The 22,427-nt window shown below is 44.9% G+C and overlaps 1 protein-coding gene across 4 annotated transcripts in view; it reads left to right on the forward strand.

Moving 5' to 3' along the window:
* The window catches only part of ZFAT (zinc finger and AT-hook domain containing), a 1,096,910-nt gene that overhangs the window by 536,576 nt on the left and 537,907 nt on the right, over positions 1-22,427 (forward strand). For all 4 annotated transcript variants that reach the window (XM_085604879.1, XM_085604878.1, XM_085604880.1 and 1 more), the window contains one exon: positions 11,112-11,344. In XM_085604879.1, the coding sequence (XP_085461005.1) occupies positions 11,112-11,344 (233 nt within the window). The remainder of the gene's footprint in view (positions 1-11,111; positions 11,345-22,427) is intronic.

The following is a 22,427-nucleotide window of genomic DNA, read 5'->3' on the forward strand; positions in this document are numbered from 1 at the left end:
CCAGCTGTTAATTTCTGGATGCATCAATCACACCTTCTTCGGTTGTGTAAGCGTGGGTGTGGCGCTTTGGGGACCTTTCTGCATATATTGTGGGAATGCCCGGAGGTGGAGCGATTCTGGCGTGGTGTGCCTGAGGTCCTGCGTGTGGTTACGCATGTGGTGCTGCTACCCGAAGCGAGGAGATGCCTGTTGAATGTGTGGGAACCTACCGACTACTCGGCGCCACAGACGTGGTGAGTGACTCTGGTATATATGGTGTCCAAGCGTGATATTGCTCAACTGTGGGAATCCCAGAGTTCCCCGACTGTCTCGGCCTGGAAGGAACATATGGATTGGTGCATGTTTCGGGAAAAGGTGGTGTATGTGGCGAGAGGTAAGCCTGGGACATGGGTGAAAGTATGGGGCCCCTGGAACGCCTACCGCGGGGGAATCTGTGCTCCGCCGTTATTGCCCGATCCGTCGCCTGCCCCATCCCCTTAGCCAACCCATCTTCCTTGTTCCGGGCATTGAGTTTACCCAGCCCTAGTCCTGATCTCTTCCCCTTCTTGATACTCCTATGGACTGGTAGGGTCCCCCTCTCAGGGGAGCACATGCTGCTATTTCTGATTGTGGATTGCCTTGTGGGTTTGTTTTTCTGGTTGTTCTTTCAGTTTAAAATGAAACCATACAGTGGGGTCCGGATGGTGTGGCTATCAACGCTGCTAACTCCTGTGCATCTTCCTCAGCCGCAACACACGCTCTACAATGTGTATCATATGCTCCTTTTGTCTGCTAGCGGCCGGCCGGAAGGTTGTAGGCCCATCTTTGTATATTTTTTGAGTTTTGTAATAAACGGTTTCAAAAAAAAAAAAAAATCACACCTTCTTCTCTCATCAAAGCTGCTATATGTAAGGGTGACTCCTACCTGCACCCACTGTAACTTAAAAGTTTGGAAAATGACATGAAAGCAACAGGTGTCTCCTTGTAGGGACATTGATTGTAGTAAAAAGACTAGTTACATAAAACTTCCAGGCAGATAGGCTATCCAAGCTGAAGAAAGGTAAAGCCACCTGGCACTCTCTAAACCCGGAATGGAGTAAGGGAGGAAGGGTCTAAGCAGATAAAGAGATTCAGAATCGAGGAAAAGTTTTCTGAACAAAACGTTAAGGGATAATAATCAGTACCTAGAGGGTCAAAACGCATTGACAAAAAGTTACTGTAACATTTGTGACTCGTGGTACTGAGAATTCTACCTGCTTTTATAGGGCAAAACTGGACACGTGTGAGGATGTAGTAGAAAGTGGCCTATAGAAAACATGTAGAAAACTGGCAAGCCCCAACAAATAGAAAAACTAACAGGCAGTGCCTTAACTAAGGCATCAATGTTGCTTTGGGAATAACATACAAAGCCACTTCCTTCTTTTGAAGAATACAAACTGCAGAGAAGGAGCCTTCTTGGACTTATACATTAAGACAGAAATTGCATCTAAATAGTTCTTGGCTGTAAGAGGATTACAGAAAGAAAATGAGTGCACAGGCTTGCCACCTGGCGATACCTAAATGGAGCGTGAAGGAGGCACACGTTTTTATTCAAGACTGCTCTCATCCTCCTACGCTATGCTCCAAAGAGATGCCTCTTGGGGAAAGGACTGCCTAAAAGAAAACAAGGTGACCTCATAACTTGCAAACCAGGATGGAGGTCAGAGCGCTTGCATGCAATCTTCTCAAGAACCCTTGCAAGTTCACTGGCACTCTTCTCAAGGATTGCATAAAGGTGATCACAACTTGAACTCAGACTGTCAGCCCGCAAGGCAGGACTCTGGCTCAGGTCTGGATAATTAAATTCTTACTCATCCTAAAGTCCACCTTTGAGCTGCTGACTTCATTACCTGCTCCCCCTGTACTGAACAATGACTGTGCCATTGCTTTGTATCTATTATCCAGAGCTCTGCAAGTGGATGCAAATCTACTTTGAGATCTCCAGCAAGGTGCCATATTATCCAGGATCACTCTGGTATATAAAATTTGGAGAAGCAGAACTTTGACCTCTTCACCCTCTTGTACAGGTGGAAACCCCAGCTTACAGGTCCTGGACTCCAAAGACTTATTCTCAAGCGCCATTATATTGTTCTGTAGGCATGACCACAGTTGTACAATTCCCTAACTGTATAAGAAGTGGATACATCCAGCATGCACCTTTGGAGGGACTCCACTTGTCACTGTCTCCATGGCTAAGAGCCATTGATCTTGGACTTATTCCCACACAACACATGGTCCAAATTAAGTCTAATTGAGATTCCTGGATACCACTGCAGCTCATTAACCCCAGTCAACATCACATCGCCAAACTACCACAGTGTGCTTTGGATACCAAATAGCTATGAACCACACTGCAGTTTTTTAGTCCTAAGCAACAACTGGTAAAAGGAACGTAGATCTATGAACTGCTCTATAGCCACTGTCCAGCCAACCCTAGATTGAGCAACAGAACAACTAAAAGTCTGTTATAAACATTTTAAGCATGAACACATTGGTTAGGATGAATTAATATGGAGTGATTTACAGACTTGTTCCATGCACTCATAGGTGCCAGAAACTACTCTTAGAGTTATGGAGTTACAAATTATGGCTGTGTATACCCTATTCAATTCAGAGGTGCCAGCAACAAGGCTTAGAAAAATGCAAGTACATGCATAATATTCAAATACATCCGTATTATGTATACTGATCATTTGAAAATTGTGTACCTGATTGAAGAAAAACACACTGGGGGCCAGAGTAGCTCAGCTGTATGGCTGTCCTACTCCATGCTGCCTAGGCTGATAAAGCACATCAATGAGGCTAAAATCAGACTCTCCTCTCTGCTCAGCCTCCCCAGCACTCTGCTCTGTTCTGGAACCCATGTAGTAATAATCCAAGACCAACGCTTATTCCTATGAGACTTGCTTATTACATATAAGCCTAGAACAATGGTTCTCTCTCAGAGGAATCTCCATTGAAATCATAAGTAATGAATAGTCCCACACACACATTCAGGGACCCCGGAGCAGTTCTTTCAGAGTCACATTCACCTCTTCTTACTTCTGAAAGGCCAGAAGGCACATGTGACGTAAATGATACATTTAGGGGCCGATTCCGATCCTGGAAAAATATTCCCCGTACGAATCGTATCTGGATTTTTTACCGTACGAATCGTACAAGTCCCATACAAACTGGCAAGTACGAATCGTATGTGAAAAAGTCCATACGAATCGCATTGGGTATATTCCCCGACACGTCCTCGGGTCGGAAAAGGTGTCCGACACGTCCCCGGACATTTTTACGTTCTGAAAACTGAAGTCCGAGCGCGCAAGTACGATTCGTACCGTCCGTCCGATTGTACAACCGTATGGTAAAAAGACCGTCTGGAGCGAACTCCTATAGCAACCATGGAGACTTCCAAACAGGTGCCCGGTACGCGCCGAACACCCCCCTCCAGCCCCCCCGCGGATGGACGCGCCGTACCCCCCCAGGCCCCCGTGTGTACGGCGCGTACCCCCACCCCCGTAGGTACGGTGCGTACCCCCACCCGTGAATGTACAGCACGTACCCCCACCCGTGTATGTACGGCACGTACCCCCACCCCCGTAGGTACGGCGCGTACCCCCACCCGTGTATGTACGGCGCATACCCCCACCCGTGTATGTACGGCACGTACCCCCACCCCCGTAGGTACGGTGCATACCCCCACCCGTGTATGTACGGCACGTACCCCCACCCGTGTATGTACGGCGCGTACCCCCACCCCCGTAGGTACGGTGTGGAGCCCCACCCGTGTATGTATGGCGTGTACCCCCACCCCCATAGGTACGGTGCGGAGCCCCACCCGTGTATGTACGGCGCGTACACCCACCCGTGTATGTACGGCGTGTACCCCCACCCCCGAAGGTACGGTGTGGAGCCCCACCCGTGTATGTACGGCGCGTACCCCCACCCCCGTAGGTACGGCGCGTACCCCCACCCGTGTATGTACGGCACGTACCCCCACCCCCGTAGGTACGGTGCATACCCCCACCCGTGTATGTACGGCACGTACCCCCACCCGTGTATGTACGGCGCGTACCCCCACCCCCGTAGGTACGGTGCGGCGCCCCACCCGTGTATGTATGGCGTGTACCCCCACCCCCGTAGGTACGGTGCAGAGCCCCACCCGTGTATGTACGGCGCGTACACCCACCCGTGTATGTACGGCGCATGCCCCCACCCCCGTAGGTACGGTGCGGACCCCTACCCGTGTATGTACGGCGTGTACCCCCAACCCCGTAGGTACGGTGCGGACCCCCAGCGTGTAGCGCTGGGGGTCCGCACCGTACCTACAGGGGTGGGGGTACGTGCCGTACATACACGGGTGGGGGTCCGCACCGTACCTACGGGGGTGGGGGTACGCGCCGTACATAAACGGGTGGGGCTCTGCACCATACCTACGGGGGTGGGGGTACGCGCCGTACACATGGGGGGCTGGGGGGGTACGGCGCGTCCATCCGCGGGGGGGCTGGGGGTACGGCGCGTCCATCCGCGGGGGGGCTGGGGGTACGGCACGTCCATCCACGGGGCTGGGGGGACGGCGCGTCCATCCGCGGGGCTAGGGGGGGACGGCGCGTACATACGGGGGGCTGGGGGGGGACAGCGCGTACCGGGCCCCCTATTCCGCTCGCATCGCGGCGTACTTCGCTTTTCCGGCACTTTTTGGGTGCCGTAAAAATATTGCTGTCCGGACTGCTGTCGGTACGAATCGTACTTGCTGGGACGTAAAAACATGCCTAACTCCGTCCGGACGTCACGTCCGTGGTGTCCCGGATCACATTCGTATGTATTTTGCTGTCGGTCGGTGATTTTTCCGACTCGTACAGAAATGGTGTTTCCGCACGATTCGTACTTGCAAGTTTGTATGGTGTTTTTACCAGGTACGAGTCGGACGGAGAAAACGCTCCGACCGACAGTTCGTACCCGGTTTTTCCAGGATCGGAATCGGCCCCTTATTCGGCCTTAAAACAGGCTATTTTGCGTATTAGATTAATTCATTTTAAAATTTTGAAGGAAAAAGGCTTAAACCTTTAAAAATCGCAGGGAAAAAAATTACCTTTTAAAGACATAATCACAAACTTTTTACTTATTTTTAAAGTGTGAGAAAGGGAAATATAGGTCAATGTAGCTGTATAGGCTGCTTCATTGAAACCGCAGAATAGGTCACTGCGCCTTTAACCTTGACCTCCAGTGTCCCAACATGCTCTGCAGGTGGCAGTTTACTCAGGATTATGCAGAAGATGATCCATCTAGACAAGGACTGTTTGGAAGTGGCAAAACATTTTCATAAAAGCCCATAGTTCACAAAAAGTTGCTTTGATTTCCTTAAAGCCTTCGTCCTATTTGGGTAAAACTTCAACATCCTTCTAACATTAAGAGTATAGAGAAATGTCTCTGCAGGAGAAGAGGGATTTTGGTAAATATTTAAGTAATGAAATAGTTTGATTGACATGAAGATCTGTGACTACTTTAGGAAAGAATTTAGGATGGGTTCTTATCACTACCCTGTTACTATGAAAAATGATGTAGGGCTCATGGGAACACATGGCCTGTATCTCGCGATCCCTACAAGAAGAAGCTGTGGCAAAAAAGAAGGAAGCCTTTCAGGATAGATGGTGGAGAGAGGCCTTATGAATGGGTTCGAAGGAAGGACCCGTAAGCTTTAAAGGACAAGACTTAACTCCCATGGAGGGGAAGGTCTCCTCTTGAGGTGGATATATCTTTTTTTTTTTTAAAACAAACTGTTAAGTTGAAGGTCAATGACGGAAGGCATTTCCAGGTAAAGAATCATGTTAATTCTTAAATTAGTACTACAGCCACATCCAGGAGCGTCGCACCCTCAGAGGCTCGGTCAGCAACTGCCAGTTACCAATCGAACCTCCGGGAATGCACACTCCATGCGTGAGAGAACAAAGAATGGAATTACATCAATAAACCATGACATCAAACTATATACCGTATTGCTAATATAACTGCATACTATAACTATCACACAAACTTTATTGTCTTTTATTGTCATCCAATAATACTATAATGAACATGTATTGAACACATTTGAGTCTACCCAGCCATCATGGATCTCACATCTCTAAGGAGGATATATCTTCTTAATAGCCTTTAGAAATTCCTTTACCACAGGTATTCTGAAAAAGGAGATTGTGAAGAGCATTTTCGGTAAGATGTGATTGCTGCGATATGCACTCTAACAGAGGAGAATTTTAATTTTATTTTAGCCAAATGGAGGAGGTATTGAAGAACCACCTCATTCTGACAAGTGACAGGACTAAAGATCTTCTCAGAGCACCAGGTGCAGAATCTCTTCCATTTGAACAAATAGGAAGTTTTAGTTGAAGCTTCTCTCAAAACATCCATGCATTCCTGAGGGAAGTTCAGGTGACCATATTGCAGGAGTTCAGGAACAAAACAGCCAAGTCCAACGAGTGGAAATTCGGGTGTTGAATCTGGCCTCTGTACTTCTCAAGAAGGCTTGGTCTGTAAAGCAGCTTCCTGTGTGGACAATCTGAGAGATGAAGGAGATCTGTGAACCACCATTGTCAGGGCCACTCCAGAGCAATGAGAATCATTTTGAACTTCGAGCATGACAGCTTGATGATCACTGTTGGCAGCAGGGGAATTGGAGGAAAGACTTAAATACATTTGCCTCACCAATCAATCCATAAGGCATTCTCCAGTGTACATGGGTGTTTTTTTCTCCATCTGCGAAAAGATGATTTTAGCGATTAGCACAGTCTGAAAAGATGTCCTGAAGTGCAGTGTCATTTCATATCCAATCATGATTTTCTTGAATGATTCTGCTGAGAGTGCCTGCTCATTCTGGATTCCTGGTAGATCGATCACTCTAATCTTGAGATTCCTGGATATTACCCTTTTCCAAGTTGTTTGTGCTTCTAGGTAGAGAGAGCTAGACCTCTTCTCTCCCTACTTGTGCAGATAATGCATGGTTGTAGTATTGCCCATCTGAATAAGGAGATAATTTTTCCTGAATTATGGGAGAAAAGCCGCCAGGGCTAGATATACTGCTCTCCGCTCCAGAAGGGTGACGTGGTAAGATTGTCCCTTCTGAGACCACATCTCTTGGTCTCAGAAGTTGATCCATATGAGCGCACCAACCTCTAAAGGAGGCATCCGTCACTATGGTTTGGGTTGGTACATCTTGATGAAAATGTACTCCTTTGAGTAGATTCCCTGAGCAGCACCACCTCCTCAGTGACTGTTTTGAAGGAGTATTCAAAATCTCCGTGTCCTCCGACTGTCCAGAGAATTGATACCATTGTTTTTCTAGACATTGTTGTTGAGGCCGCATATAGAGATGTGCATTCTGGACAAAACATGATGTCATTGAGCCCAGGAGAGAGGAGACTTGTCTTGCCTTTGGTTGGACTTTTGTCTTCAGATGGCAACATTTCCAAAGGATAGAAAATCACAACATCTCTCTTCTGAAGGAAACACTTTTGTGTGCACTATATCTATGACTGCACCCATGTAGTGTAGGGATTGAACTGGAATCGAGATTGATTTGTCTTGATTCACACGCATACCCAGCTGATTGAGAGTCATGACAGCTAGATGATGATGTTGATTTCCTTGTTAGTATCAAGATGCCTTGATGAGCCAATTGTCTTGGTATGTATAGAGGAACATTTTACTTTTCCTGAGGTGAGCTGCTACAACCACCTAAAGATTCAATCAAAAATTAAATTATCATAAATTATATGTTCATTGCATGAAGACCGTTGGTTATTATCAAGCAGATTACAGTCCATCTAGTGAAGAATCAATGGAAAAAAGGGTATGTGATGGGAACCGATTTTGTTAGAAAACATGAATTAACATGTTAATAATGCCATTGAAATCAAGTAATATCAAATTTCCAACACATGGAAGCGGCACTGTGCTCTGTAGGAAGTGGTTAAAACATAAATATTGATGAATAAAGTAAAAATGTTTATCTGTGCTGTGATTATTTTTCTCTACAAGAGCTGAAGAAGTTTCAATTCGTCGTAAGGTGCTCTGTTATATTAAATATATATACAGTATAAGTGTTAAATTGTTGACATTTTAACCCTGTTAGTCTTATCAGGATAGAGCTAAGTTGTTCTGATATAGCCTAAATGGAAAGAGAGGTTCCCAGTTATTTACATTGGCTACTCTGTGAGTCATGTGAGGTGGAGATAATTATTTAACTATTCACTTACAAAGTAAGCAAAAATATGTCAAAACGGGTCAAGCATTATGTATAAAAATGGAGGAGAAAAAGATGCCACAGACGAGTCCTCTGTGTGCACACGCTTCTCTGTATCCTAGTGTCGCATGCTTGAAGGTTCTAGGTTTCTCTCTTGCATGAGAATGGTAAAGGCTGTAAATGCAGTGGACAATACGTCACAAAGCTATATTACAAAAAACAGTCAATGGGCAGTTCAATAAAAAGAAAAATAAATCACCTTAACTCGAACCTTACTTATGATCTATATGTGCGTGAGGAAACATAGCTTGGCAGTCTTTGCATCTGCCGCCAATACTAAATGGATGACGAGAGTGTGCCTTTGAAGATGGCCGAATGACTGAAAGGCTATAGAGTGGACCTCTAAATGACCAACCCATAACGTGGGAATAAAAGCAAAAACATTTTGGCAAACATTCTTGAACTATCAAGAGAAAATTGACACCCTACAGGGGGATGGCAAATGTGTGATATGAGGTTCAAGGTGCTTTCATTCAGTCCTCCTCACTTTATTCATGTGGTTTTACATGCATTTCACTTGTCATAGAGCACTGCACTGCCTTACATTTTATGTCACTTCTTTTCTAATGGAGTTGAAAGGATGTTAATACGTATTTTTTAACAATGCAGTGTCCCTTCAGTTAATTTTGTTTTCATGAATTAATTCTTGAAGGCATGAATTCAAATCTGCCTGTTAGGAGCTGTTGGTCTTCATGCTATGAACATGTATTTTTTGATCATTCGTTTTTTGGATGAATTACTAGGAACCACTGTTATATTCTCCTTGAAGCTGGAATACTGTGACAGGCAGATACAGGCTGTGGGCAATTCTGGGACTGCAGTACTCTGCTATTGGTGCCTGATGGGACGAGGGAGGCAGCAGACAGTACTAGGAGGTGGGAGGAGAAGAGTTTGCTTTTAGCATGTCTGGGCACAAGACTGCCAACAAGAATTCTGGGAATGAGTCCCATAATCCTCATGCCCGTGTATGTTCACCCACACCCAATCCCAATGTTGGTTTACAGGTGTAATGTGGACTGTAAGCGTGGTTTAGGTGAGCATACCTTATAGAGGCGGGCAGAATAGCTTTCGGCCTTCCACACCATCCAGAGGAAGGAGGTTTGAGTGTTCCGTGGTCCCACACGTGGCAGCTCTCATGTTGGGCGGCAAGCACAACTGACGGGGGGCTAGCAAAGCTAGCTGACCTGAGGTACTTCAGGGCACTCTCAGTCAGTCGCCTGCTTTAAGGAAGAACGGTCTGCACTGCATTCAAGTTGCATTTCCACGCAACCAGCAGAGCCAACTGTGCCAAGCCGGTGCACTAAGGTAGGGAATGACTGCAAGTGTAGGCAATGTCGCAGACTGGGCTGCACGTCCTGCCTCAGCTGAATCAGTCAATGGAACACAGGTGTTTATTCGTGCTGTTAGCCAGCGAAAGGTACATGCCCATGACTCCAGGGACATGCCTATGGCTTATTGAAATTCAGTTAGTGACCTGTCCTCTTATTGGCTGGTTGCAGCACAGGCTCTGCAGCCTGAGCCCATGCTGCAATCAGCCAGTCAGATAACCAGTATATCAGCTTCATTCCAGTGAATATACATGAGGGCTAGATGAAAGGCATTGGTGGTCCTTATGCTGGACAACACTTCTGTACACACTTGACCCCAAAGAGCTGGTACTGATAAAGTAATAGACTTAACTGTGTTGTTTTCTGGGAACAAGAATGGGATTTTTGGGGAGGTATGGCAAGCATAATTGGGAATTTAGGGCCTTATTCCAATATTGGTGGGCCCACCACCGACAGGCCGTCAGTGGTGGGCCCACCGACATCTACAGAAGCGAACCGACTGCTGGATTCTGATCCGGCAGGTGGAGGGCCCGACTGCTGCTTTTCCAACGGGCTCCTTGAGCCCGTCAGGCAGCAGTGGGACCGTAATCCCCACAATAGGGTGGTGCCTGCTCAGGCACCGCCGTAGTGATTACAATGCCCGTTTCCCTCTGCCTTTTCATTGGGGTTACAACCACCATGAACCGTGTGCCAAGCATCACGTGGTGCCTGGCACACTGCATGGGTGTTTGAAAATATGCCTTTTTCAATTGCAGTTGAAAAAGGCATATTTCCAACTGCCGTGCTGGAGGTTGCATTGGCAAACGGGGGTGGAACCGCCGACTACTAGTTCCACTCCGAGTGCAATGTCAGTCGGACGCTCGTCCGACTGGCATCATAATGAGCCCCTTATTGTCAGTGGATTCATATTCAGCGCCCTGGTCCTTCAGGATGTGACAGTGGTTGTCTCTCTTTTTCGATTATATTTTGTATGTAACAAGTAGATTTTTCTTTACTGAATGAACAATTAGACCAACTTAATTTATTGAGATCTGACCTTACATAGGCTTAGACACCTTTTTAACCAAACTTATGTGAGTCCTGGTCATTTGATGGTTTCATTGGAAATAAAGTAAATTGGACAGTGTGTAATGGTTCTAAGTGCCTTTCTGAGTTTGTGTTTTTTAATCTAAACATATCATTGTTATATAAGAATGGAACAAGGTGAATAGAGTCTTTGTAAATTCTTTTATAAGAGTTTCAGAACAAGCTGCCAATTGTTCCCACCTTCTGAGAGTCAATAGTAATATTCTCATCAGCAAAATCCTGGTGAATTGTTGGGTTGTATGGGATTTGTTTTTTATCTGGATTCTAGGTCAGTGCAATGCCTTGGCTAATGTTATCCAATAGATCTTCAAGAATCAGTCACATGCTCGTTGTTAGAAAACAGCTCTGCCACAGACTGTGGGGTTAAAGAACACTTATTTTATAATTTACAGGGAAGCTGTTTTGGTACCAAGTGCATTACGACATGCATGTTCGGACCCACACAAGAGAACACTTATACTACTGTTCCCAGTGTACCTACTCGTCAATCACTAAGAACTGCTTGAACCGTCATGTCATTCAGAAACATAGCAACGTCTTTCTAAAGTGCCCAACTGAGGGCTGTGACTACACCTCTCCAGACAAGTACAAACTTCAGACACACATTAAAGGACATTCCGACCTGGTAAGACCAAACACAGTGTTTTTTTGTTTTTTTTCAAAAGGTTGATTTGCATTTTGTCTAATGGAGAAAGGTTTGGGGCATAGAGTTAATGGGATTCCTATGCAAGTGTTAGGATTGCTTTCTTTTGATAAGTTTACAGCCCACTATGTCAAATATATGGTAGACTTCAGAAAAGGCCACATGTATAGTATTGCTTTGTTTTTGTATCTGACATTGTGGAATGGAACTGTGCACTCTGATTTTCAAGACACCTGAACATTGGCATATGTCTTAAAGAAACCCATATGTTTAGGCCGAGCCCCTTTCATTTGAGCTAATTATGGCTGATCTCTTCAGTGTATAATTACATTTAAAAAGTTACAAATTCATATCATACATCTACTATGGTTCGAATCTGATTTTGCTCAAAGTGTTATAAACTTGAAGGCATTTTTAGCCGTGTTAGTATAGGACTGGTTGCAGGCAGAGCTATTTGCTTTTATGTAGTTTCATTGATTTTTATGTAAATGGAACACGTTTGTTTGGTTGTGTTAGGGGCTCAGTGTATTTGTATGACTGGTTCTGCACTGTGCTGGTGATATCACCCTGGTTTAATAATGTAATCAAATGTGGTTCTGTCGGAATAATTTCTAATAACATTTACATCATTATCAAGAGTACATTAATGTTTTCGCCTCCTGTTTCATACTCAATACATTAAATGATGACCAACAAGCTCAGTAATGTGTTCTCCAGTTCATTAACCGTATAATTATTTATATATTCAACAGAATGTTTCAAAGAATACATTTAAAAAAGCATAATGAGCCGGTGTATAGTGGTAAAGTGCATGTGCAGTTAAGAAACAGTGCTAGTTCAAGAATAGATATCCAATAGAAATGTTCTGATTTCTTCATCAAGAGACTTGGCTATGGTCCGTTTGCCAGCTCTCATCTAATGACGGGGCAATAAAAAGAATTGTATCGCTACCAGATGTTGGTAGTCCAAGTGCTGCATATGAATGCGTAGACGTTTCTAGATTAATATGTGTAATCCTTAATATCAAAGCAGGTCTTCCTCAGGGCCAAACCAGAAGTGTAAGACGTCAAACTCTCACAGTACTGCAAAGACCCAAAGGGTGCTTTCACCTGATTCCATGTTATTCATCTATCATATATATAAATATCAGCTCACTCTAAGTGAGCTGCGGTACGAGCAACCAACAGGTCTTCCCTGCACGATCCTGTAGTTCTGATGCGCTGGCACTGAATATCTTGGGTTTATCTTCTGAAAGCCTATATGTATGCTTGTGACAGATGAATAACAAGGAATTTATGTGAGAGCACCCTTTAAGAGCATGCTTTGGTCCGACCCTGGGGAATGGGTTCACTGGGGCCGGTCTAAGGTTTAAGGCCTGACTCCCTCCTTTCCATAAACAAAAGGGCCCCGGGGATGGCGTCCTTGGGGGCCTTAAAGAAGATCAGGTAGGATGGCCACATGCCCCACTCCCCAAATGAACTAATTGGCCCAGGGATGGGGTACTTACAAAGGCTCGGGAAGAGGGTGCACACCTCTTCTCCATAATGGAAGAATCAGTCACGGGGATCTTTGTTGATGTGTTGGCAGCCAAGCACATCTTATTTTTAGATCTGTCGGCTTCGCGGACCCTCCCTTGCGCAATATATGCACACATTTAAAACCTTATTTTCTCAAAAACTTACTGAACAGATTTATACCAAATCACAAGCAAGCACACTTTCTGGACCAAAGTCTAGCTTTCTGACAAATTTAGTATAATTCTGTTCGGTCATTTTTGAGGTATTGTTGTTTCATTTTCCTATGGAAATTGGATGGGAAAAACACATTTTCAAACCACTGATTTTTCTCAGCTCCCACTTGACAGACAACCCTGAAACATTCCAGGAAGAAGCTGAGTTGGACGAACTCTTTCTTTTTGGAAAGTTTTGTGGAAATTAGTCAAACAGCGCTGAAGTTATAAGCAAACCAATAAATACATTTCTTATGGAAACATGGTTGTAACTATAACTATACAACTACCCAGTGACGAACGCCACTTGGAAATATATATGAGAATTACTTTGCACATACTTCAAATCCCAGCATGCAGCACTAGCGTAAATCAACAGAGAGACCCACCGGAGGGCAATTACCAATTTAAAATGTAGAGGGGGAAGAGAGAGGGTGTGTCAAGCATTTGTGAACTGCCAGCATGCCTTTGAGAAAGGAGCAAGTGCTCTGAAACGCGTCAGGCTCCAAGATTGATTGGGAAGAAATTAAAGTTTGTGATGAACACATCTACTGCGTCTTCAATTATGGGGCACTTGTTGGAAAACATAAATATATATGGGCTCGGATGCGGGGTAATGAATGCGGATAACTTGGAATAACTAATCAAGCAGAGTGAACCATGTAACCAGCAAAATAAGCACCGCCCACTGGAGGGAATCATAAAGAGACTGCCGGTTGGAACCACATGCCCCAGAATGCAACAGAAAAATGAGCCACCGGAGGTTGTAATTATAAAAGCGGACATTTGGATGTGGGGACAAGCGGCATGTGAGGTGCAGGCTTACCTTTGATAAAGGTCTATGTTGGACTGAAACGCGTTAGGACTGCCATGCTGTTTTTACTAGTATTGAATTAAATTGGAAATCCGGCAAATTACGAGTGCGGCTCACCTTCTTTCCGTGAGGGGAGAACTGTGTTGATGTGTTTTCGGCTTGGTCCTGCCGAGGAGCGACGCACCACCAACAAGAGCGCCACCATTGCCCACCCTGGACCGGTTTTGTTGCTCGTGAAAACGTATCAAGGGCAATGAGGTGCCGCCGAAGACCGGCTTCGGTATTGGACCTGTTCCAGCCTTGAAAATTGGGCTCGGATGCGGGGTGATGAATGCGGATAACTTGGAATAACTAATCAAGCAGAGTGATCCATGTAACCAGCAAAATAAGCACCGCGCACTGGAGGGAATCATAAAGAGACTGCCGGTTGGAACCACATGCCCCAGAATGCAACAGAAAAATGAGCCACCGGAGGTTGTAATTATAAAAGCGGACATTTGGATGTGGGGACAAGCGGCATGTGAGGTGCAGGCTTACCTTTGATAAAGGTCTATGTTGGACTGAAACGCGTTAGGACTGCCATGCTGTTTTTACTAGTATTGAATTAAATTGGAAATCCGGCAAATTACGAGTGCGGCTCACCTTCTTTCCGTGAGGGGTGAACTGTGTTGATATCTATATATATACATATATATATATTATCTACTGGCGGTCGCCAGTAGATAGTTATAGTTAGGACCCTCTTACCATAGGAAATCCGCAACATTCTATTTTGAATAACTTTGGCGCCGGTCGACGAATCCTCGCAAAATTTTCAAAATAGGTGGGGCGTTGAGCTCCGCTCCTACCCTGAAAGTCTCGGGGGGATTCGTCAAGCGGGGGCTGAGATAAAAGGGGGGTCCCAAAACGCGCATTTTTCCATAGGACCTTTAGACAGAGCTACAGCCCGAACGGCTGAACAGAATTTAATGAAATTTGGCAGAGAGGTAGTCCTCAGGTCAAGGAAGTGCCTTTTGTAGGTTTGGTGTAAATCTGTTCAGTAGATTCTGAGAAAATAGCCTTTAAATCAATATATATATCTGAGCCAGCTTACGGTGCGCTTACGGTGCGCTTACCGTACGCGTACGGTGACGTGCGCGAGCGCGATTCTGATTGGCCGTTAGATCTTAGTAAACATTCGAATCGGTCGAAACCAGGAAGCGGCGGCCGCCATTTTCTCTCTCGCACTCTGACAGGGGGTTGAAAAACAAAGTGCAAAAACATGTAAAGGGACTGTTTAGACAGCTCCCAAGCACCTAGCCATGTCGAGGGAGTCCCCAACGATCCCCCAAGTGAAAAAAGGCAATTTTAATTTTTTCGAAAATTTCGCCGATTACGCTTACCGTACGCGTACGGTAATAAATAATAATAATAAAAAAAAAAATTCCACATTCTCCCCACCCCGTGTGCAAATGGTGCCCGAAGTGCACCATTTGTGCATGGCTTATTACAGCAAAACAAAACATATATTTTACCTGTCACAACGATGCTCATCATATGTCCTCCATGTGCGCACGGTGCGCGAGGATTACGGTCGCGTGAGTTATAGTTGCCTACAGTAACTATAACGGGGGAATTTCATTGGTTTTTTATCAGTAAAATGTCCAGCTAACTATAACATGTGTGAAACCTATGGTTTTTTCAGTGAATATATATATATATTTATATATATATATTGAGATATATATATATATATATATATATATATAAACACCAAAACTTCTCTCCCAGGTAGGAAAAAAGCGACAACTCTGCTCCGGGTATTGGAAGGCAAAATCAGCTTTTTATTTTTGCACAGTCGCCAGTAGATAGTTATAGTTAGGACCAAGTTCCCATAGGAAATCTGAAAATTCTATTTTGAATAACTTTGGCGCCGGTTGACTTATCTTCGTGAAATTTTCAAAACTAAGGGGGCGCTCCGCTCAGCTCCTACCCTGAAAGTCTCGGGGTGATTCGTCAAGCGGGGGCTGAGAAAAAAGGGGGGTCCCAAAACGTGTTTTCCCATGCATTTTCCCATAGGGCATTTAGCCGAAGGTACAGCCCAAACGGCTGAACAGAATTACTGGCAAAGAGGTAGTCCTGAGGTCAGGCATGTCCCTTTTGCATATATGGTGTCAATCTGTTCAGTAGTTCCTGAGAAAATTGCAGTTGAAAGTACATAAATATCTATATGCGCGCACCGTGCGCGCAGGGTGCGCGCACGGGGCGCGCACCAAATGTCCGCGAGCGTAATTCTGATTGGTGGTTAGATGTCAGTCAACATTCCAATCGGTCGAAATCAGGAAGTGTCGGATGCCATTTTGTGTGTGACAGTGAAAAAGAAAGGTTGAGAACGTGAAAAGGGGGCAGGGTAGAGAGTTCCTGACCCCCTAGCCTTTGTCAGGGGGTCCCTGAAGGACCCCGAAGGGTGAAAAAAACATCGCGCACCGTGAAAAACCCTTAAAAAAAAAAAACATTTTAAACTGTGTATAAGTTTGTAGAAGATATTAACTATGCTGTTCAACTTTATCCAAATAAAAAAAAAAAAGAGCTGAGCCATTCCATATTACAGGATACAGTCAATCTATAACTATATACATAGGTAGTTTATTGTAAAATAAATATATAAAAAATATAATAATACATACATAAATTAGCATTTAAAAAACCTTACAAATTCACTAAAAAAACCATAGGTTTCACACACTTTATAGTTAGAAATTAGCATTTAAAAAACCTCACAAATTCACTAAAAAAACATGGGTTTCACACACGTTATAGTTAGGAATTAGCATTTAAAAAACCTTGCAAATTCACTGAAAAAAGCATAGGTTTCACACATGTTATAGTTATCTGGACATTTCACTCGTAAAAAAACATTGAAATTCCCCCGTTATAGTTAGTTCAGCTAACTATAACTCGCGCGACCGCAATCCACTGCAGATGACGTCACATATTACATCACTGTATTCACTAAGATACTGTTAATAAGTCAGTTATCCAATTAATTTTACAAAAAAAACATCCATTTAGACACGTATTTACCCATTTATTCTTCCATTAACCTTTAGATATACATATATAAAAAATATTTATTTTTCAGAAAGACACATATTCACTGGATGATGTCATTTGAGATGTCATCAGTCACTGACCATGTCATGAGTGATGTAATATGTGACGTCATCAGCAGTGGATTGCGGTCGCGCGAGTTATAGTTAGCTGAACTAACTATAACTGGGGAATTTCAATGTTTTTTTACGAGTGAAATGTCTAGCTAACTATAACATGTGTGAAACCTATGGTTTTTTCAGTGAATATATATATACATATATATATATATATGACAGCTCCTATCTTCAACGAAGACACTGCACTCTTGGAGTTCATTTAAAACTTTTTTGCGGCATTCAAAGGACCAACACGCATGGCTGCTTGTTCATAAAGTGCGAGCTAGAAGAAGGTAGACACGCCGAAACGCGTCCTCGCAATAAGGTTTTAAATGAACTCTGAGAGTGTAGTGTCTTCGTTGAAGATAGGAGCTGTGATATTTTTAATGGACCCACCGCCATTTGTCCCTGTCGGACCCCTCAAAGAAGCCTAGGGGGCAGAGTGTTTCTACCCTGCCCTCTTTTCTTTTTTGTAAACATTTTTTCTTGTAACTCGGTTTGAAGTGTTGGCAGTCAATCCCATCTCAGGCACAAGTTTGGGAGGGGTGGCGGATCCGTTGCAGATCCACCACGGCCTTGGTTGTATATCTTTAAAAATCTTTACATTTCGGAGCAACGACTGAACTAATTTATACCATTTAGCAAAAATGGCGCTTTCTGGACCAAGAGCTGCCAAATTTGGTGTAATTCCGTTCAGCAGTTCAGGCTGTAGCCATGTCTAAATTTTCCTATGGAAATTAACAAGGAAAAAAAGCGTTTTGGGAACCCCCCTTTTTTTCGGCCACGCTGAACGGATCACCACAAAATTATGTATATATATAACCAATCCTGGCAACATCCATAGACAGGCACCAAATTTGGCATAGAAAGTTTTATTCCAACAAGAGCCCAGACGCGTTTCGACGGCGAACCACCTTGATCACTACATATATAAAAAAAGGTGCTACTTTTTGACTAGTTTGTGCATGGAAAGTTGGTGAACCATCAAGCGGGCCCGAGTAAAAAGGAGGAGTCCCAAAATGCAAAATCCCCATGTATTTTCTATAGACTTCTTTAAGACTGGCTACTTCAAAACCTGCTAAATGGAATTACACCAAATTTAGCAGGAAGTTAGATCTTGGTCCGCAGATTGTGCTTGTGCTTTTTCTGATTTTTTGTAAATGCGTTCAGTAAATATTAAGACATTAAGGGTAAAATAATATTGTATTTATGGATGGTAGGGTTCGCGAGAGGCGAGACAGAGACTTGTGGGAGCCCAGTGTAAAAATGGAGCATTTTAAATACGCCGGGAAAGTGGCTTCTCGGTCATATTCCGATTTCTCCAGATGTTCTGGTTTCTGGAGCCGGTAAGCATGTTACTGGATCCGGTTGGTGCAGTGAGATGGCCCACTGTGAAGGTCCGTGGCGGCAATCATGCTACCATATGCCGCCCTGTCCAAGACAAAACCCCCATAATCCTCCATGGGTCGTAGTCTGTCCCATTACGCGGACTTGAGTGGGAGTTTGAGCTCAGACATGGACAGTAGGTCCAAATTATCCATTCCAACTCTGCGTGCCAAATATGTATGCTAAACTATGTATGAATATGGATTAATTATGCTGTACTGTCACTTGCAATACGTATTATACTCCCTGACACAACTATCTCTCAGCTTGGTTGATATAATAGCGTATTGTTCTTGGATGGTAATGGGTCCCTGTGTGAACCGCTCTTTAATTTCTTTCAATTTCTTTACTTTACCCTTATTGTGCTCTGGAAGCTGTGCTCTGGATATTGCTTCTTTCATTCTTGTGAGTTATTTTCTGTTTTTGTAGTGTGCACAGATCACCTGGTCCAGCATATGTAACTTGCTCATTATGTACTGTGCTATACTATCATATCATTCTCTCCTTTGTTGTGTGTTTATAAAATCCAATAAAAACTCTTTGAAATAAAATAAATAGAGCGATCTGATTGTCCCAGGGAGCTTTATTTCCCTTGAGACATCTCACTCCAGCGGGGCTGAGCACTCTGACTGCCTGCAACATGAATTTATTTTTGCTGGCAGCCATTGTAGGACTTGGGGACTTAGTCCTCTGTCCTGCATTTAAATAAAGAAAAATAGTGTAAGGGGGCAGGGAAAGGATACCCCGACCCCTCAGCTCCGTGGGTGTGGACCTAGAGGAAACCCCACGGGGCCAAAAACAAAAACCATCTGAGCAGAATTTATTAAGTTTATGCCCAGGGGAGCCCCCCCCCCCCTGCTGTATTCAAAAAGGGAAGGGGGCTAGATGCCTCCCCGAGCTATTAAAGGCACCAGGGAGCCCACCCCAGTATCTGTAATCACAAAAAAGGGGTAGGGGGCTGCACAGGCCCCCTTCCCAACTCATTAAACGCCTCACCAACACGGCCCACCTACCACAGCCTCTAAAGGCCCTAGGGAGTCCACACCCAGGGCCAAAATTACTCAGAATGGGGCGGGGCACGTAGTAACCAATTAAATGCTTTAGGGAGCCAACCGCCAGGGCTGATTTGTTTAAGGGAGGGGGTCTAAATGACCCCTCTCCCCGAGACATTAATGGCCTGGGCCCGCAGGGTCGGCTCACATGCTATGTCCCAAGGAGCTCATCCTGGGACATAGCGTCTTCCTTGCCCGCACCTAAGTATAACTACCCAGTGGCAGTTGTCACTGGGCAGTTCTAGTTAGGTCAGCCCTTCCATAGAAATGTCTTTTTTGTTTTGCTAATAACTGGAGCCGTTTGATGAATTGCCATGAAACTTTCCAAAAAGTTTATCTTTTTCGCATAGAAAGTTTCAGGGTAATCTGTCAAGCGGAGGCCGAGGGGAAACAAAAAGGGGGTCCCAAAATGAAAAATCTGCATGCATTACCGCAAAAACTGCTGAGCAGAATTACACCAAATTTGGCTAGATCTTGGTCCAAAAAGCATGCTTTCTGTGATTTTGAGTAAAACCATTCAGTAGTTTTTGAGATATTAAGTCTCACAAAAATTTGTGTTTCTGGACAGTTCCGTTCAAGTGACTCTTGCGAGAGCACCTCAAGCCCTATTTTGAAATATAGAGCATTCTATTGGCCCATGGGGCCATCATCTTGTTCCCGTATGAGTCAGACTTCAACGGAGTTCTCTCATTGACTGCCAGCAACATGAAGAAAAATGTTGATGGCAGCTGTTACAGGACTCAGAGACTAAGTCGCCTGTCCTGCAATTTTCTAAAAAAATTATATAAGTGGCGGTAGTGATACCCTGACCCCATAGCACTTGTTGGGCCCAAAATAAAAAAACATCTGTCTTTTTTTGGCCGCAATCCCGCGGTACTTCCCCAGGATCCGGGCAAAAACAAAAAAAATAAAATGACAGCCTGCCATTTTTAAAATATTTGTGGAGGGGGCGTGAGTATGCTCTGGGATGATTTCAAGGCAACTATGCGATGAGTCATTTCCGCCATATCTATAGCTAGACCTCGGTAGGCACTCCTGTTGGAAGCTAACCTCACAATTGAGATCTGCACCTTGGAATGTGCAGAGAAGCAACGCCTCACAACGCGGTCTAATTGGCAATTGGATGTGTTGCAGGGTTAACTCCGAGCACATCGGGTCAACAAAGCTGAGCGGTCCCTTTTGGCACTTAAACAAAAATACTACTAAGGAGGGGACAAGGTGGGCACCCTGTTAGTCCGTAGATTGCGGCACAATACACTCGTGCCCATATCTACAAAATCAAAACAGAGTCCCAGGCTCCGTCTCGTCCTCCTTCCACACCCTCCACCTCCTACGTAAGACCTTCAAATGGATCCCCCTTGGACACAGAAAGACCATCACTCACGCCCTGCTCACCAGCAGGCTTGACTACGGCAACGCACTCTATGCCGGAATAAACAAAAATCTCACCCGCAAGCTACAGAACTTCCAAAATGCTGCCGTAAGACTGGTCCGCAACCTGCCAAGACACTGCCACATCTCCCAGCACCTGCGTACACTCCACAGACTCCCCATCGAAACTAGAGTCACCTTCAAGATGCTAACCCACATTCACAAGGCCCTCCACGACACCGGACCAGCATACCTGAACAGCTGACTCAAATTCCACGCACCCCAAAGCCTAGCTCTCCTATGCCGTGTTCCCCGCAGCAGAAAGACCAGATGGGGAGGCCGCTCCTTCTACTTCCGCGCAGCCAGAGCATAGAATGACCTTCCGCTCCACCTCTGACAGACAACATCGCTCCCCATCTTCACGAGAAACCACAAAATCTGGCTCTTCAACAGACCCCCTCCTTGATGGACTGGTACCTGCGACCCCCCCCCAGCGCCTTGAGACCCTTACGGGTGAGTAGTCGTGCTTAACAAACACCTGATTGATTGATTGAAGCTTGGCTATCCGTGAAATGGGCAAACAAGTGGCCTTCCGCACCTTCTACACCATTTTTATGTTAGCAGTAGGGAAGATCGATCTGTTATCGACTCATATCTTCGAAACTGGAGCTGGCCAACTATAGACTCACCGGTTTGTACAGGACACGGTGGCACCTTTTACATCGGCAGAGTTTTACAGTGCTCTTAAGGAGCTCCCCGTATAGAAAATTCCAGACCCAGGCGGCTTGCCGGCCAATTTCGATAAGGTCTTCCTCCCTGAAATCACACTCATACCAAAACCTGGAAATAACCATACACCAATAGCTTTGTTAAATAGTGCCGCACAAAGCTACACAAACATGTTGGCAAACCAGCTTGTGTCTTTGCTAGGTGTGAGAGATCCGGACCAGGTTGGTTTTTATCAAGCCTAAACAAAGTTCTGATAATATCAGACTTCTTGCCCACCTCATGGAAAAGTCCCAGAAGTGCAATGTCCCTGTCTTCCTCCTCTCCCACGACGCCGAGAAGGCATTAGATAGTGTGTGCTGAACCTTCTTGTGTGGCCCTTCATTAGATTGGTCAGGGCCCGATATAATCAGCAAAATTATGGTCTTGTATGAAGCGCTGACTGCAGCCATCTGAGTCACTGGACTGGTGACGTAACCTTTTACACTCCACAGTGGCACCCACGTATCTCCAATGCTCTGCTCATGCTCCCTAGGAATTGTGGGAGGACTTGTGTGCCCAAACCTTCTGAATTATTACTGGGAAGCTCACTTGTTCTACATCTCAGCGTTGGTGGTTCATGAGAGTGAAAAGCACTGCTTTCATATGGGTCGGGCAGTGGCCTGAAGACCATTGTGGGACCTGGTCTTGCTCTTGAAGCAGCTGTAGAGCATGCATAGTGACCCCGACCAAGACGATCCTAGAAATATGGTATAAACTAGCACTTCGGAGAGGCCTAACTACATTTCCCTCCCCGAAC

This window comes from Triturus cristatus, chromosome 5_1, assembly GCF_964204655.1.
Source record: "Triturus cristatus chromosome 5_1, aTriCri1.1, whole genome shotgun sequence".
Lineage (NCBI taxonomy): Eukaryota > Metazoa > Chordata > Amphibia > Caudata > Salamandridae > Triturus > Triturus cristatus.